Source organism: Tupaia chinensis, unplaced genomic scaffold, assembly GCF_000334495.1.
Source record: "Tupaia chinensis unplaced genomic scaffold, TupChi_1.0 Scaffold146604_1, whole genome shotgun sequence".
NCBI classification, from domain to species: Eukaryota; Metazoa; Chordata; class Mammalia; order Scandentia; family Tupaiidae; genus Tupaia; species Tupaia belangeri.
Window position 1 is genome coordinate 118,852 of NW_006206460.1, and position 17,163 is coordinate 136,014.

A 17,163-nucleotide genomic window follows, 5' to 3' on the forward strand; every position below is an offset into this window, starting at 1 on the left:
AGGAGAAGGCCCTTATGAAGGCAGTGGCGTCTGTGGGACCAATCTCTGTTGCTATTGACGCAGGCCATGCGTCCTTCCAATTCTACAAAGATGGTAGGTTGTCATCATTTTATTATAGAAATTGGAAAGCACCAGCATGATTGATTTTGGGTATGTAGTCCTGCTTTCCAGGGCTGTAAAATGTTGAGTGTGTGCATTTAACGTAGTGGGATGACGTTTCCATTTAACACGACAATTTTCTTTTATATCTCTGTACTTTTTCCAGAGGGCATGCTCTCTCTCTGGGGAGAAAGAGGGTGGGAGTAGGTGAGAAGCCCCGCCCACAGGGCACGGCCATGCCACGATCTCGTCTCCTTTTCCCCTCCTTTCAGGATTTCGGGCATGTGCACACTTGTGTCCAGCATGTTTCTTGAGCTTTCAGGTCCAGGACGCGACCTGTATAGTTGGCCATGTGGAACCCAGTCACTTTAAGACCACACCACAGGCTGGCCCCATAAGCATTTTCTCATGATTGCAGACTCTTCATAGGTATTTGTAAATGGTTATGTAAGTAATTATATTCATCTAGCATAACTGAGCCTAACTAGTCTCCAATTGCTGGACCTTTTTTCTAAAACATTTTTACTGGTGTAATTGGGTTTGTAAAGAACCTCATAGTTCAAGTGTGTTTTATGTGTGTTACCTTAGCCTTAAAAACCATAGGTCCATTTTTTTTAAAGTAGAAAATACTTTAAGTAGAAAAGATATATGTATATGTATGACTTTAAGCAGAAAAGTATATATATATATATATATATATTTTTTTTTTTTTGGAGAGGTTTTTGCTATAGGGTGTGTGCACTCGCCTGAAAGACAGAGAGAGACAGAAAGTGAGAAATCATCCCCCAGGGGGGATGGCCACGCTGCAATCCCTTCTCTATTCTCCTCTCAAGATCTTGGGCACACATGCACATGCTCCTGGTGTGAGTTTAAGCCACCGGGTCCGGGACTTAAACCACGGTTGACTGTATGGGAGTCCAGCGATATAGCCATTACGCTAACTGTTGGTCCCGAAAAGTATATATTTTTTAAGGTAGAAAATATCTTTAATTTGGTTGGACTTTTTATGAGTCAAAGTTGACTGCTTTTTTATCAGTCATAACTGTTTTTGTACGTATTTTTAAGTTCCATGTAGAACTGGCTTACGTCGTTTCCCTGAATCTACACATGCCCCCTTTACTGCAGGGGACAGGGTGGGTCCCTGTGTTGTGCCTTAGAATTTCTCACTTCAGCATTGATTTCTCTCCTAGGCATTTATTATGAGCCAGACTGCAGCAGTGAAAACCTGGATCATGGTGTTCTGGTGGTTGGCTACGGCGTTGAAAAAAGGAATTCAAATGATAAATATTGGCTTATCAAGAATAGGTATAATATTTTAAATATTATATTTTACAAAGAAGAGAGAATCCTTGTTTGAAATTGATATTAAATGTCTAGTTTCCAAAGCTCAGTTTGGAAATCCCAGAAGTCTTTCTCCCACTCAGAGTGAACACAGAAGTATTAATATTTGACCATAAGATTCCCTACCAAGCTTGTGGGGTTTATTAATATTCGGTTATCAAGAAGGTCATGATGTGTTTTCTTCTTTTTCTATGCAAAAATACATCATGACTTTTCCAATGATCCAATATGTATTTGTAACATTGCACTTCTAAATTCTGAAAATAATAATTTTTTTTTGAGAGGTTTTTGCTATAGGGCACATGCGGTTGCCAGCCAGACAGAGAGAGACAGAGAGACAGAGAGCAAGAAATCAACCCCCAGGGGGGATGGCCTTCTCCTCCATTCTCCTCTCTGGATCTTGGGCATGCACGCATATGTGCCCGGCGTGAGTTTAAGCCACCGGGTCCGGGACTCGAACCACAGTCGACTACGTGGGAGTTCAGCGACAGAGTCATTACACTAACTGCTGGTCCCAAAGATATTCTTTTTTTTGTGCACTCCCCAGAGAGAAAGAAAGGGAAAGTACCCCCAAATGGGGCATGGTCACACCACCATCGTTTTTCCTCCATTCTGTCAGGATTTTACACACTTACATGTGCACCTGAAGGGTTTCTCAGTTCTTAATTCTGAAATAGACCTGGCTCTGGGGCTTCAGATAAATGACTGGATCTGTAGGACTGAAGTCCAGTTTCCTTTTTCTGTCTGAGATTTCAACAAGCTCTAAGGGTTTGTCTTTGCTAATTAAGTCTGAAAAATTGACCTGTGTGAATTTGTTCTATTGTCGTTTGATGCCTTTCCATTGCATTTCACTCTCAGTTCTCAAAAGACTAGAGGGTTGTTAGGACTGATTTTCACAACTAAGGCTTTTTAATAGAGAGACAGTATTAGATCTCATATGTTATGTTCGAATTCAATCCTACTTCAATTTCCTGTCTTAAAAAGTTAGGTAAGGGGGAACCAGCAGTTAGTGTAATGGCTATGTCACTGGACTCCCACGTAGTCGACCATGGTTCACGTCCCGGACCCAGTGGCTTAAAACTCAGGCCGGGCACGTGTGTGTGCGTGCCCAAGATCCCGAGAGGAGAATGGAGGAGAAGGGATTGCGGCGTGACCATCCCCCCTGGGGGGTGATTTCTCGCTTTCTGTTTCTATGTCTCTCTCTGTCTCTCGAGCACACACGCCCTATAGCGAAAACCTCTCCCCCCAAAAAAGTTAGGTAAGGATCCACAGGAGCGAATACATTTCTAAATAGATGTACAACACTTAAAATAGTACCTGACACAGGGTATACAGTATATTGATATGAGCTGTTTTATTTATAAAGTTAGTATTTCCTCAATTCTTTGTATAACATGAAAACCCTATTTCTCTTTCAGCTGGGGTGAACAGTGGGGTGCAAATGGTTATGTGAAAATAGCCAAAGACAGAAACAACCACTGTGGGGTCGCCTCAGCAGCCAGCTATCCTGTCGTCTGAGCTGACGAATGGTGATCTTGGAAGACTTGAGGACTATCTGGAGGAATTTTATCTTAAAACTGACCAAACCCTTATTTGTAAGATAAAACACTTGAATCACCAAGGATCCAAGTTGTGATTTGAATTCTGTGACATTTTTACAAGGGTAAAATGTTACCACTATGTTAATTACTGTTATAAACAGCTTTATGATATTGAAGACTCATTGTTTAATTCTAAGGCTTTTGAATTTTCATTTTTTAAAAGGATGTATAAAGTTTTACCTTTAAAATAAATTTTAATTCAGTATGTAAAAGTGACATTTCTTCCTTTTTTTTTGTTTCTTTTTTTTTTTAGGGTTTTACCATAGGGTAGGTAGGCTCACCAGAGAGAGCAGTAAAGTGAGAAATCACTCCCTTGGGGGGGTGGAGGGGTTGGCTATGTGGCCATGCTGCAATCCCTTCTCCATTTTCTACCTTAGTTTTTGGGCACACGTACACACACATGCACCCAGTGTAATTTTCAATCCACCGGGTCCTGGACTTCAACTGTGGTTGGCCATGTGGGAATCCAGTGCCTTAACCCCCACATCTCCTGCTGGCCCCTTTTCCTTGCTTTTAATGCATTGACTTTTTGTAGAGTTGGGGAAATGTAATTGGGCTCTAATGACATAACCCAGTGGGCCAGTGGTGGTACATCAGGAGAAAGATGCTGGGCCACCTCCTGGCTCTTTCGTACAAATATGCAGGTGTTAGGTCAGCTGTCCATTGGCTGTGTGTAACCCAGCTCTTGAGTCCGGCAAAATTTGACAAAACATCTGGAAGAGCAAGGGTAAGATGTTTTAGTGAAGAAAAATCAATTCACTATTTTCAATCTATCAGTGAACATACTTACATAACCTTACCATCTTGAGTCAAAGGAGGATCTACTTTTCATTTCCTTCACAATGGTTTATGGCTCATGTAACTATTTCACCAGCTTATGCCTTTTCTAATTTTACTGGGAATGTGAGGTTTTTCATTTTAAAAAATCTTAATTTATTTGTAATCCTTTTTTTTGGTGGGGGGAGAAATTTTTTGGTATAGGGCCTGTGTGCTTGTTGGAGAGAAAGAAAGCGAGAAATCATCCCCTATGTGGAATGACCACACTGCAGATCATTCTCCATTCTCTTCTCAAGGCACACACACATGCCAGGCATAAGTTTTCTTTCTTTTCTTTTTGGAGAGATTTTTGCTATAGGGCGTGCATGCGCTTGCCAGAAAGAGACAGAAAGCAAGAAATCAACCCCCTGGGGGGGTGGCCACACCGCAATCTCTTTTCCTCCATTCTCCTCTTGGGATCTTGGGCACGCATGCACATGAGCCCGGCATGAGTTTAAGCCACCGGGTCCAGGACTTGAACCATGACTACGTGGGAGTCCAATGACATAGCCATTACGCCAACTACTGGTCCCACCTGGCATGAGTTTTAAACTGCCAGGTCTGGGACTCAAACCACAGTTGACTATGTGGGAGTCCAGCAACAACCATTATACCACCTGCTGGTCCTCAGAATATGAGATTTTTAAACACTCACCTGCCCAATGTGGATTTATATATTTTACTGTATTTTTCTGCTAATGAAAAATAAGTGGTGTGGTGGTTAAGGTGCTGGACACTCCCACATTTCAGACCATGGTTCGAGTCCTGGATCTGGTTGCTTGCTTTCTCACTCCCTCTCTTTCTTTGTGTCTCTTTCTGGTTAAAATAAATGAATAATTTAAACTACATTCTTTTTTTTTAAAAAAAAAGAAAAATATGTGATAAGTCATGGTGCTATAAAGACCACGTGACTACGTTACAGCCTCTGAGGAATGACTAGACACATGGATTTACCAAGACGGCTGTGGGATTTTTCTGTCAACTCTCCAATGACATTCTACACAGCTCTTTCAGGAAAGTGTTACTGAATGGCTTCTATGATGATACCCAGATTTTTGTTGTTTTGGACAAAGAATTGAATGAAACGTGCCAATAGTGAAAGGAAAGGGTAGTTTATTTAGTAGAAAAAGCGAAAGTACACTTGTAAGAGGTAGGAGCGGGCCTGAGCAGACAGAGTGACTCCAAAGGCCCCAGCAGTTACATTTTGTGAGGTTCGTTTGCAATTTTTAAAATCTAGGTCATTAACCCTTGTATCTCATTGGCTCTATCAAATGTGGTTGGGCCCACTGATTCACCTCATTGGCTATAATCAATAATCAGCTAGACATCCCCCACTAACCTGCCTCCACTAGGTTGAGTGGGGAATTTTCTTCATTGATTGGTTTCTCTATCTAGCCTTAAAGTGATGTTCCAGACCCTTTACCTGTTTCCATTTGCTAGCTTTTTCCTGCCTTAACTGCCTCATTTGTTACTTAGTATTAACAGAAATAAAGTCAAAATGGCTGTGAATAACAAGTCTCAAGTGTTCAGTAATAGCTGGAGAAATATGTTCAAGGTCCACAAGAGAGTATGCTAGGTCACAAAAATAGTCCTCTGACCTCAGAAGAGAACACAAGTGGGAGACAGGCCAGAAATCACAGACTTCAGCTACCTAATCCTGAGTTAAAAATATACTTGGAAGGGAACAAAACAGGCTAAGTGTATAGTTACACAGATGGTGAATACAAAAAATATATTTTCATATTTAACAGACTAGAAGGGAATGTACTGATTTCTTGATGAGTTATGGGTAATTAAATTTATTCTGTAAAAAGTATATATTTTTTTAGTTTGTGAGAGGGTGTATGTACTTGTCAGAGAGAGACAGAGAGGAGAACGTAGAGCATGGTCACACCACAATTCCTTCTCCATTTCTGTCCTGCTGAGATTTTAGGCATGCATGCATATGCACTGAATATATTTCTTAAGCCTTTGGGTCTAGGATTTGAAGTGTACAGTGAGCTATGTGGAGCCAGCTCCCTTAACCATCAGGCTGGCCCTGAAGCATGTATTTTATTAGTAGTAAAATATATCCACATTCTTCAGGCCAAGGACTCTTCAAATGTGGTTTAAAAATCAAACATTCCCAATAAAATAAGGGTTTTTTTTTTCTCTTCTTTTTTTTTTTTTTTTAGAGAGATTTTTCCCATAGGGTGTTGTATGCATTCACCAGAAAGACAGAGAGACAGAAAGCAAGAAATCAACCCCTCAGGGGGATGGCCATGCTGCAATCCCTACTCTTCCATTCTTGTCTCAGGAGTTTGGGCACATACACACACATGCCTGGCGTGAGTTTCATGCCACCAGGTCCAGGACTTGAACTCCGGTCGACCACGTGGGAGTCCAGTGATGTAACCATTATGGCATCTGCTGGTCCCATCCCAATAAAATAAAAGCAAGGGATAAGGTGGTGAAATATTTACATGGGCCATTACTCATCATGAGAAGAAGGAAAGGTAGAGGACAAGGGGACCTCACAACCCAGAAAATGTTCAACAACCTTTGATCGTGGCCATCTCTGGAAACTCCAATCATCCGTATTCAGTCTGAGTCTTCTTTGAGAATGGATTCCTTCACTTTACTTCCCAACAGCAGGCTGTCTTTACTGTCCACAGAATCTTGGAATGGCGATCTCTAAGGAAACATCTAGGTGCTAAACTGAACAAGTGTGATGGATCTGTGCGGCTCTGTGTTTAATGAAGCTTCAAGTCTGTCAAAGCAGAACACCCTTCAGATGTCCAAACTCTATTAATGGAGATATTTGAAGGCTTTGTAATTCTCAAGGAACTTTAAAATACTTTAAACGTGTGGAAAGTTGCAAACCGCATCTATTGTCTAAAACCATTTTTCAATGAAGCCAATAGATGTGGAAAATTCTAGTCTGAGACACAGGCTTACTACCAGTTTTTCACTAACATTTAAATGTTGTGTTATTTAAATTAAATGGCAATGGAAGAGAGCTGGATGGTGATGCAGTGCTAACACACTGCTCTGGGAAGCTGACCACATCGGAAGGTCTGGGTTCACTTCCTAAGACCTCCTGGACGCACACGTGGCACACGCGTGTGACTGATCCAGGGTGGCTGAGGCTGTTTGAAGACCGTGTGAGGACCTTGTCGGGTGCTTCTCTCTTCCCCTCTGCCTCTCCTCTCATCCTCTCTCATTCTGCCTCTCTGGCTCATGGATAAAATAAATAAAATACCCCCCCACACACACACACACAATTATATAATGTCTAGCATTCATGGAGGATTACAAAGTGCTTCTTGTTACATCATTTCATCTGACACCTAACAGACTCCAACAAAACTCAGGATTAGGGCCTTAGGGTCTTTTATTTTGTAACCATGAGCTGGAATTTTCCACTTCTAATATGAAAGTTCATATTTCTCTTTCTTGCTTTTAATTATCTTGTATTTTTAATGATTTTCTGCCTGTTTTTCAGTAATGTAAAGAGACAGCTCAGTAGGGTTCTTTGAATTGCTCTAAAAGAGCAATTTCAAATTTTGAAAAGAGTTTACTCTTTTCAAAACAGGACTTGGAGGAATCAGCAGTTAGTGTAATGGCTATGTCGCTGGACTCCCATGTAGTCAACCGCGGTTCACGTCCTGGACCCGGTGGCTTAAAACTCACGCCGGGTGCGTGTGCGTGCGTGCCCAAGATCCCGAGAGGAGAAGAGAGGAGAATCCCCCTGGGGGGTGATTTCTTGCTTTCTGTCTCTATGTCTCTCTCTGTCTGTCTGGCGAGCACACGCACCCTATAGTGAAAATCTCTCTCTCAAAAAAAAACAGGACTTGGTATGGGGTGGAAAGTCTCCTTAAAAATGTTCAGAAGTCACTAGATGGGAAATTGTGAGCAAGTAAGTTGTTTTCCTCAGATAATCATGTCATTTTATACTGGAAATTATTTTTGGCATTTGAATTAATATCCATGGTTTTGAAAATAGCAAGCCCTTTAAAGAGAGAGTTCTGCAGGAGCTTAGAGAGTCATTTTCTCAGATTAAATTGGTCTTTTTTTTTTTTTTTTTTTTTGAGAGATTTTTGCTATAGGGCACATGTGCTCACTGGAGAGACAGAGAGAATTCATCTCCCAGGGTGGTTGGTCACACTGCAGTTCCTTTTGCTCCATTCTCCTCCCAAGATTTTGGATATGCATGTATATGCACCAGGTGTGAGTTTCAAGCCATTGAGTCTGGGACTTGAGCCATGGTCAGAAACGTGGGAGTCTAACACCTTAGCCACTATGCCACCAGAGTTAATTGGTCTTATTGTGGCCGAAGAAACACATAGTCTTGACTTTGCAATATAATTTTGTTTGTTTATATTTTCAGTTTTGCCATAGGGCTCATGCACTCACTGGAGAGAGACAGAGAGAGATGGCAAATGTGAAATCACTCTCTGAAGTGATGGCCATACCATAATCCCTTCTCCTCCATTCTCCTCTCAGGATTTTGGGCACACACACACACACACAAACACTCAGCATGTTCTTCAAGTCCAGGACTTGAACCATGTAGGTGGCCGTGTGAGAGCCAGACATCTTAACCACCACACCGGTGGCCGGCCCAAAATATAATTTTTAAGTAGGAAAACTAGTAATATATAGAACAGTGTGAATAATTTAGCATAATTTTAAAAAATATGTACAGACTTACACATTTTTGTATGCTCATTTAAAAATGTTCACTGAAGATATAAACCAGATATGTTTCTGGATGTGCTAAAAGGAGACACTTTTCTCTTGGTGCTGTATAATTTCAATTTTAAAAAATAATTAACACACACTATTCTCATAAGGCAATAGATTCAGAAGCATGTGGTTGAAGAATAAAAAATTAATTGGTCTAAGAGAAGGAGGAGGAGGGAAGAAACAGAATTCTTAGCTACCTGGTGCTCAGAGGAGTCTCCTCTCTGGGGAACTTGTGTCCTGAGATTCGCACTGAAACGGCTCAGCCATTGCACTCACACAGCACGGGCACATGGTCTACCATGGCTAGCTGGGTTCCAGTGTGGTCCATGCAAGTCTCAGCAGCGTACTCTCTCCGATAACGGCTCCCACTTACTGTTCTCAGTGAAGAAACTCGAGAGCTTTACTAAGGGCTAAAGAAGAGATAGACAATGCGGGAACATAGCAAAGGACAATGTGCTAATTAGACTGCCTTAGTGAGACTGCATAATGGCTCTGCTAAGAGTTCCAGAACATTCTTCCCCGTAAGTCTTTCTCTCGGCCCCACCACCGCACACACTCACCATTTCCCAACAGTAGAACACTGTACTGAGCTGTCAACAGAAATATCTTTCTCTTGTTTTTTTATGCCCTTGCCTCTTCTTCTACCCTCAGGAATAGCAATAGGTTACTAATCACCCAACATTCAGGAACAGTCCAGTAAAAGTAGGAGCAAAGAGCAAATCCTTTACTTTGGGATCTCAATTCTGCTCATAAAAATCATAGCACAGTTGGGCCAGCAGGTGGGGTGGTGCTTAAAGTGCTGGATCCCACATGGACAATTCATGGTGTGAGTCCTAGACTGACAGCTTGAAAATCATGCTGGGTGTGTATGCACACGTGTGCCCTAAGTCCAGAGAGAAGAAGGGATTGTGGCATGGCCATCCCTCCTGGGAGGTGATTTCTCACTTTCCCTCTGTGTTTCTCTCTGATAAGCACACAAGCCCTATGGCAAAAATTTCAAAAAATAGGGAATGATGGTAATTGTTTTATATCTTGATAAGGTTTGAGCTATGTAAGTGTACCCATGGGTAAAACCTCAAGGGATAGACACTTAAGATTTAATATCTTATTATATGCAATTTTTACATGAAAAAAATTATAAACAAATAATGAGCTATGGTTAGTGGCATGCATACTAAAGTATATAAAAGGAAGTACGGAAATCCGCAGAACACTTTTATATCTTCAGTGGTAAAATGATCAGGACATAAAATTTATCTAACCAGGCAGTGGCGTGGTGGTGAAGGCAGCTGGGAGACTATGTGGTTCAAGCCCTAGATATGACGCCTTGAGAAACATGCCAGGCACATGTGTGTATGTGGCCATAATCCAGAAAGGAGGGAGAAAAGGGAGGAGAAGGGAATTAGTATGACCATTTCCCTTGCGGGGAGGAGGGCTTTCTCACTTTGTCTCTCTCTCACTCTGTCTCTCTCCTGCAAGTATACATGCTCTCTGGCAAAACTAAAAAAAAAAAAGAAAAAAAATCATTTTCAAGTGTACAATTTGGTAGCACTAAATATATTTGGCATGTTGTACAACCATCACCTTTCTTCATATCCAAATTTTTATTATCATCCCAACAGAAGTTCTGTACCCACTAAATAGTAATTCCCCAACTTCCTCTCCCCCAGGCTCCTGGTAACCTTTATTGTACTGTCTGTCTCTGTGAATTTGCCCACCGGAGGTACTTCACTTACATGTCATCATACAGCGCTTGTCCTTTTGTGCTGGCTTATTTCACTTAGCATAATGCTTTCGAGTTTCAGCTGTTTCCTATGTATCAGAATTGTGTTCCTTTTTAGGGAGCAATAATATTCCATTCTCCCGAATGTTTTGTTTATCCTTCCATCTGTCTGTTAATGGGCAGTTGGGTGGTTTAGACCTTTTGGCTATTACAAATGACGCTTCTGCAAAGATTGTGTACAGTGTCTGAGTGGAATTCCTGAACTGTATGAGAATTCTGCATGAACTTTTTGAAGGACTGTCAAGCTATTTTTCACGGTAGTTGTAACCTTTTTTACAGTCAAGCTAACAAGATGACCTGAATAAAAGAAGACGAAAGCATGATTAAATAAAAAAGAGGACCAGCAGTTAGAGTAATGGCTATGTCGCTGGACTCCCATGTAGTTGACCGCAGTTCAAGTCCTGGACCTGGTGGCTTAAACTCATGCTGGGCACATGTGCGTGCGTGCCCAAGATCCCGAGAGGAGAAAGGAGGAGCAGGGATTGCTGCGTGGCCATCCCCCAAGGGTGGGGGATGATTTCTCCCTTCCTGTCTCTCTGTCTTTCTGTCTTTCTGGCGAGTGCATGTGCCCTATAGCAAAATCCTCTCAAAAAAAAAAAAATAAAATAAAAAAGAAAAAGAAAAAAAAAAGGAAAAGAAAAAGTAATAAAATAAAATAAAAATATTGTTAGTTACTGTCAACTTACACTTAGTGGCTAATAATCAGACCATGTCTTTGATTGAATCTCTCTCAACAATTTTTGTTATGGTCAAGTCACTGACAGGAAGCTTGAGGGAACTATAGCACGCACATATGCACAAATCCACTCCATTCCACTAAGCCAGCCCAAACACACATGAAATACAAATAAAAAGCCTATCAATACCTCTGCTAGGAATATATAGCTCTGGAACAAATCCCTGGGGCCTCTTATTACCGGTAGCCCCTCCTATGGGAAATTAATTGTCGAAGATGTGATGACAGAGGTGGAGGGATGGTCTACTAAAGAAGTCTTGGATGTAAGTGACAGAACCCAATTTTTTTTTTTTTGAGAGGTTTTTTTTTTTTTTGCTATAGGGCACGTGCGCTCGCCCAGACAGGCAGAGAGACGGAGAGACAGAAAGTGAGAAATCACCCCCCAGGGGAGGAAGGCCACACCACAATCTCTTCTCCTCCATTCTCCTCTCTGGATCTTGGGCATGCATGCACACACACCCGGCGTGAGTTTAAGCCACCGGGTCCAGGACTTGAACCGCGGTCAACAACATGGGAGTCCAGCGACATAGCCATTACGCTAACTGCTGGTCCCCAGAACCCAATTTTAAACTAGCAGACATGAGAGGAGGAACTCAGTCCCTGTGGGTCTGGCTGAACCCAGGGCACTCCACCAAGGATCTACTTTTCCCTTGGTTATAACAGTCAGGCTATGCAGATGGCATAGCGGGTTATATCACTGGACTCCCACATGGCCGCCCACAGTTCAAGTCCTGAACCAGGTGGCTTGAAGATCATGCTGGGCAGGTGTGTGTGAGTATCCAAAATCCCAGGAGGAGAATGAAGGAGAAGGGATTGCGACATGGCTATCCCCTAGGGGGGCGGAGGGGGGGGAAGATTTCATTTTCCCTGTCTGTCTCCAGCAAGCACCCGTGCCCCAAGGCAAAACCTCATTAAAAAAAAGAACAGTCTAGCCTTTTTAGCCTCTTTAGAGAAAAAAAATGGTTTTCCTGGTTGTGTCTGGGGCCGGAGCTGCCCAGCCCTGCCTGGGTCACCGGCTCTCTCACATGGACTGCAAAGAGTGGTGGTTCCAAAGGAAAAGCAGGACATCTTTACCAGGGGCACCCTAACAGGAGGTGTACCCGAGTAAGAGAACCAAGAACTGGCCCAGCCAGAGTGGCGCCACTGTACAGCCTAGAGGCTGTGTTCCACAGGTTGGGACCACATGATAGGTCTGGGTTCAATTCCTAGTTCAACCTAAAGGCCAGGTGTGGTGGAAGCACCTAATCTCACTAAATGGGGAGGTCGAGTCAGGGGGACTGGGAGTTTGAAGTTGGCCTGGACAACGGAGTGAGATCTTGACTGAAAGGGATGGGAGTGGTGGGCAAAGCAGGAGGATCATGAGTCAGAAAGGCCCAAACTGTCTTAAAAAGAAAGGAAAAAAAAATTTTTTTGTTGTTATATTTACTATAGGGTTGAGGCTGGCAGGTGGCAAGGTGGTCGAGGGTATTGGACTCCCATGTGGCCAACTGTGGTTCAAGTCCCAGGCCTGGTGGCTTGCTTTCTCACTTTCCCTCTCTCTCACTCTGCCCTTTTCTGATCAAAGTAAAAATAAATAAATATTGTTAAATAAAATAATTATTTCAAAAGAAGATAATCATTAATATTTACTATAGGGCATGTGTGTTTGCCAGAGAGGGGGGTGGGAGGGAGTGAGAAAGTACCCCAAAGGGCATGGCTATGCTTCTATTCCTTCTCCATTCTCCTCTCAGGATTTTAGCTGCCGATTCAGGACTCAAACCAAGCAGTCAGCTATGTAGGATTCTGCTGCCTTAACCTCCATGCTATCTGCTGGCCTGGAAAAAAATTTAAGAAAGAGACAGAAAAAAAAAGGAGAATAAAAAGGTTTCCAAAACCTGGAAAGATTAAAACTAAAAGAATGAAATTAATCATGAATAAATATAATAGAAAGTACTATGTTGAGATTAACCATATTTAGGTGTGTTGCCTGTTTTCCATTGTCTTAGTTTGATTGATTTTTTTTAAAAAGATTTTTGCCATAGGGCAAGGGAGAGATAGTGAGAGGGAAAGTGAGAGATCATCTCCACCCCCACCAGGAGGATAGCCATGCTCCAATACCTTCTCCTCCGGGGATTTTGGGCATGTGCGCGTGCGCACACACACACACACACACACACACACACACACACATGCACACACACGTCTTGCGTGGTTTTCAAGCCACCAGGTTGGGGACTCAAACCATGGTTGGCCATGTGGGAGTCCAGTGCCTCACCGCCTATCAAATATGTATATGTAAACACACACACACGTGTGTGTGTGTGTCCTGAGTACGGGATAAAGGAGAAATTATTTAGTAATATTCTTAAAAACATCTTTGGGTTTGATTACCAATAATTCAACATGATTAAGAAAATGTTTTTGGCACCCAAATGTTCTCAGTAACAGGACTAAAGGGCTGGACAGAGGAGGAAGTAGTGATGTTAATGTCTACTTTGTGGCATCGTATGTGGCATATTGTGTGTGTGGTTTTTTTTTTTTAAGAATTATTTCAACTTTATTTAGTTACTTTTATTTGGCCTGAGAGGGACAGAGTGAGTGAGAGAGAGAGAGAGAGAAAGTGAGAAAGCAAGCGCCGGGTCCAGGACTCGAGCTGCCGTAGGCCATGTGGGAGTCCAGCGCCCTTAACCACCGTGCTACTTGCTGGTTTCAGCATATTGAGTTTTAAGAAGGGTGCTGCTGAACAACTAGAGAAAAATCACTATCTATCGAGCAAGAGGTATAACCCAGAAAGAAGTGAAGAATCTGTAGTGGGTATTATAGAGACGATTCCTGCTTTGCCTAAGAGCCGTTATCTTCAAACAGACAGCCAGGTAGGTCTTGCACAGCTCCTGCAAAGCCCCAAAGGGCACACCCTGAAAACACGAGTCCCACTGTAAACCTAGGATGACTTTCCAGGCCAGTCTTGAAAAGAACTGGAGGATAAGAAACTCAGGAATTTCCTGTTTTTTCCTTTGGAGAGGTTTTTGCTATAGGGCGTGTGCGCTCGCCAGAAAGACAGAGAGAGACAGAGAGACAGAAAGCGAGAAATCACCCCCCGGGGGGGTGGTCATGCTGCAATCCCTTCTCCTCCATTCTCCTCTCGGGATCTTGGGCACACACACACACACACCTGGCGTGAGTTTAACCCACCAGGTCTGGGGCTTGAACCGCGGTCTACTACATGGGAGTCCAGCGACATAGCCATTATGCCAACTGCTGGTCCTAGTATCATCTACTTTTGCACAGAGCGACAGTCCCAGACAGGAAACAATGCAGGATTCAAGGGCCCTAGGAGGGCAGCTATTCAAAGAGGAGGGCGAGAACCAGGCAGTGGCCACTGGGGGGACTGGAACCTGGGGCCGCAGTGAGAGCTAAGACTGACTCTCTCATGCAGAGATTTTCAGACACTTCAAGTTTAAGAGCAGAGGCTTGCTGGGATTACGCATTTCTCAGTCAGACTCCGTGAAGGTTAGCAAAGGTCAGGGCAAACACGTTGGGCAGCTGCACGTCTGTCAAGGCCATTGCATCCGCACCCCCAGAAGTGGCACTGGGCGGACTCAATGTGATCGAGTCGATTTGGGCCTGACTTAGCTGCTCCCACGTCACCTGTGGAAGATATGTTGAGGAGCATGTGCCAAAGAACTTTTCAAAAGTTGTCATCCTGTGGCACTGGAGGCAAATGAGATGCATATTCTGCAACCTTTGTGATGATTATGTTCTGAATGATAATGAGGCCAGAAACCTGAAGTTACTCTGGAACATGGTAAGTGCGGTAAGTGCAATCAAAATCAAAATGACCAGTGCACTATGAGTAGTGGAAGGGTTTTACGGTCTTCGGGTCGGGATGATTCTTTTTACATGCTGGTGCTCTATCTCTACTTCAAAACGAAGATCAAATATATACTGATCTAAGTAAGGCACAGGAGAAGAATCCTCAGGGGGTAAAGTCTTTCAAACTTGGTTTGAACAATCCCCTATTGGAAGAAAAAGGAAAAAAGAACAATGTCAGGGAAACATAGTAGCAAAAAGAGAATGGAAGAAAAGGAGGCAAGAATTGGAGTATCAGATTAAAAGGGAATTGGAAATACTTGTAAGAAAAGAGTATACATTTGCAAGGTCTAGCTCTGTTTACTACCATAGAAATAGTTCCTGATCAGATACTATGGCAAATCCAGCATGTGGGTGAACAATAAAGTAACACCTACCTCAGCGGATCTAAGACTGAGGAAAGGAGTGACTCCTCAGTTAAACAAAGGCCAGCAGTGATATGTGGTGTGGCACACCGAGGATTGAGAAATGTGGGGAATACTCTCTGTGAATTCTGTTCAAGTGCTAAGCCATTCACTTATTTTTTGACAATGTTTTTAAAGCTTGATCTGAACCGGTGACTGACTATGACAGCTAGTGAATCAACAAGGTCATCTTATAGATATCCACTGGTCAAAGATACAGTAGTCTATCAAGGGAATGAATGCCAAGAAGCAGATATAGGCTATGTTTGCTCCAGACAGCCAAGTTTATCGATAGGACAAAGTGGTGGAGCGTCAAAAAGCAGGAAGATGGATCGTTCTCAGCCAGAGGCGCCAAGTCCACAGTCCCTTTCTCTTTGTTGTGAGTTGCATGCTTCATTCCAACCCGTGTGGTCTGGGAAGTGGGCCTTGCTCTCAGCGTCTGTTATACTATGTTCAGTGTGGAGATTAAGTCCTGCTTTTCATGGCTGCGCTCAACGGGAGGCTCAGGAATTTCTTTGTGAACTTTTGGATAAAACAATATGAACTCGAGTCAACGGGTACTGGGTTACCAGTTTTGGTCCCCTCTTCTCGAGGGAAACTTACCAAACAAATTCTGAATGCTGTAAATTGTATTTTTCATGGACAGCTTCTTAGGTGACATGTCTTGGATGTGACAACAAAGCAAATATCATAGAACCCTTCTGGGACTTGTCTCTGGAATGTCTGGAAAGACACCAATGCAGTGGGAAAGAGACTGCTTCCCAGCCGTGTGTGTTTACTGAAATGTGGGCTAAGTTTACAGAAACCGAAGTTTTAGAAGGAAAAGATCTACATCTGTGACCAGTGTAAGTAACTCGAAGCATAGAATATTTTCCTCAAAGCCAGTATTACTCACAGAAGCCCAGAAACAACTTAGGATATGCTACCTACCTCAGGTTCTCAGACTGTACCTCAAACAGTTCAGGGGGTCAGGACATAATAACCAGGAGAAGAGGTGTTCCTGCTGGCTTTGAGGAAATCTTACACATGGAGCGCTGTGGCTGCAGGGAGACCTTGAGCTCCCTCAGATCGGAATGCTTTATCTATGACTCATCTGCTGTAGTAATGCACCACAGGAAAGGATTTGGCTCAGGTCACTGGACTGCCTACTGCTACAGTTCTGAAGGAGGGTTCCAGTACACTGCAACCATTCCAAGCTAAATATGTGCACTGGGGATAAAGTATGCAAGGCCCACGCTTCTACCTCGTTTTATACCCAGTGCAGACACTCTCAACTCTTGGCACCAAGGTTCCTGTCTAGGAGCTGACATCTCAGTGAAGAAACTGATACCTCTTCTAACAAAATCCTTAGCTGATCTAAGGACAGTGGGGTTCCTTGTGATTTGTATATATAATTTTTAAAAGGGCTGGCTTATAATTTTAAGACTCATTGGTTTTATTGTTTCCTTATGAATCAGTGCACACTACAATTATACATTTGTATCTAACTACAACAAAACATTTTTTTACAGAGACAAAATATAAATATATGTGTATCAACTGCAGTTAAAGTTTTTTCAAGTACTTGAAGTTTTGAATACTTTGTTTACCTCCGATTGTTAATATGTTGTTATTTGAATTAGTGATCCCTCATAAATAATTTGTTATCTCTGGTGCTTTCCAGATTTTTTTCTTAGTTGCTTCCAGTCTTCAGAAATTTGATTATAATACATCCTGGTTGGATTTCTTAGGGTCTGTTATTTTGGGGAATTACTTGCCTTCTTGAATCTATAGATTTATATCTTCTCCCATGTTTGAGTTATTTAA

General features: G+C 42.6%; 1 protein-coding gene, 1 long non-coding RNA gene and 1 pseudogene across 2 annotated transcripts in view; 2 read left to right on the forward strand and 1 right to left on the reverse strand.

Annotated features, from left to right (window-relative positions):
* The window catches only part of LOC102475532 (cathepsin L1), a gene marked incomplete in the record, with an annotated part of 6,455 nt that extends 3,271 nt beyond the window's left edge, over positions 1–3,184 (forward strand). Inside the window, 3 exon segments of the mRNA XM_027768477.1 lie at positions 1–93; positions 1,290–1,404; positions 2,859–3,184. Of these exon segments, the coding sequence (XP_027624278.1) occupies positions 1–93; positions 1,290–1,404; positions 2,859–2,958 (308 nt within the window).
* Positions 3,185–6,575: 3,391 nt separating this feature from the next.
* On the reverse strand, positions 6,576–9,189 carry LOC102475932 (uncharacterized). Its single transcript, XR_001369777.1, has 3 exons — positions 9,146–9,189; positions 8,783–8,995; positions 6,576–6,606 (listed from the first exon to the last, which is right to left on the reverse strand). It is a non-coding gene; the product is annotated as an uncharacterized LOC102475932 (long non-coding RNA).
* A 459-nt stretch (positions 9,190–9,648) lies between these two features.
* On the forward strand, positions 9,649–16,712 carry LOC102484196 (ubiquitin carboxyl-terminal hydrolase 44 pseudogene; annotated as a pseudogene).
* Positions 16,713–17,163: the final 451 nt, after the last annotated feature.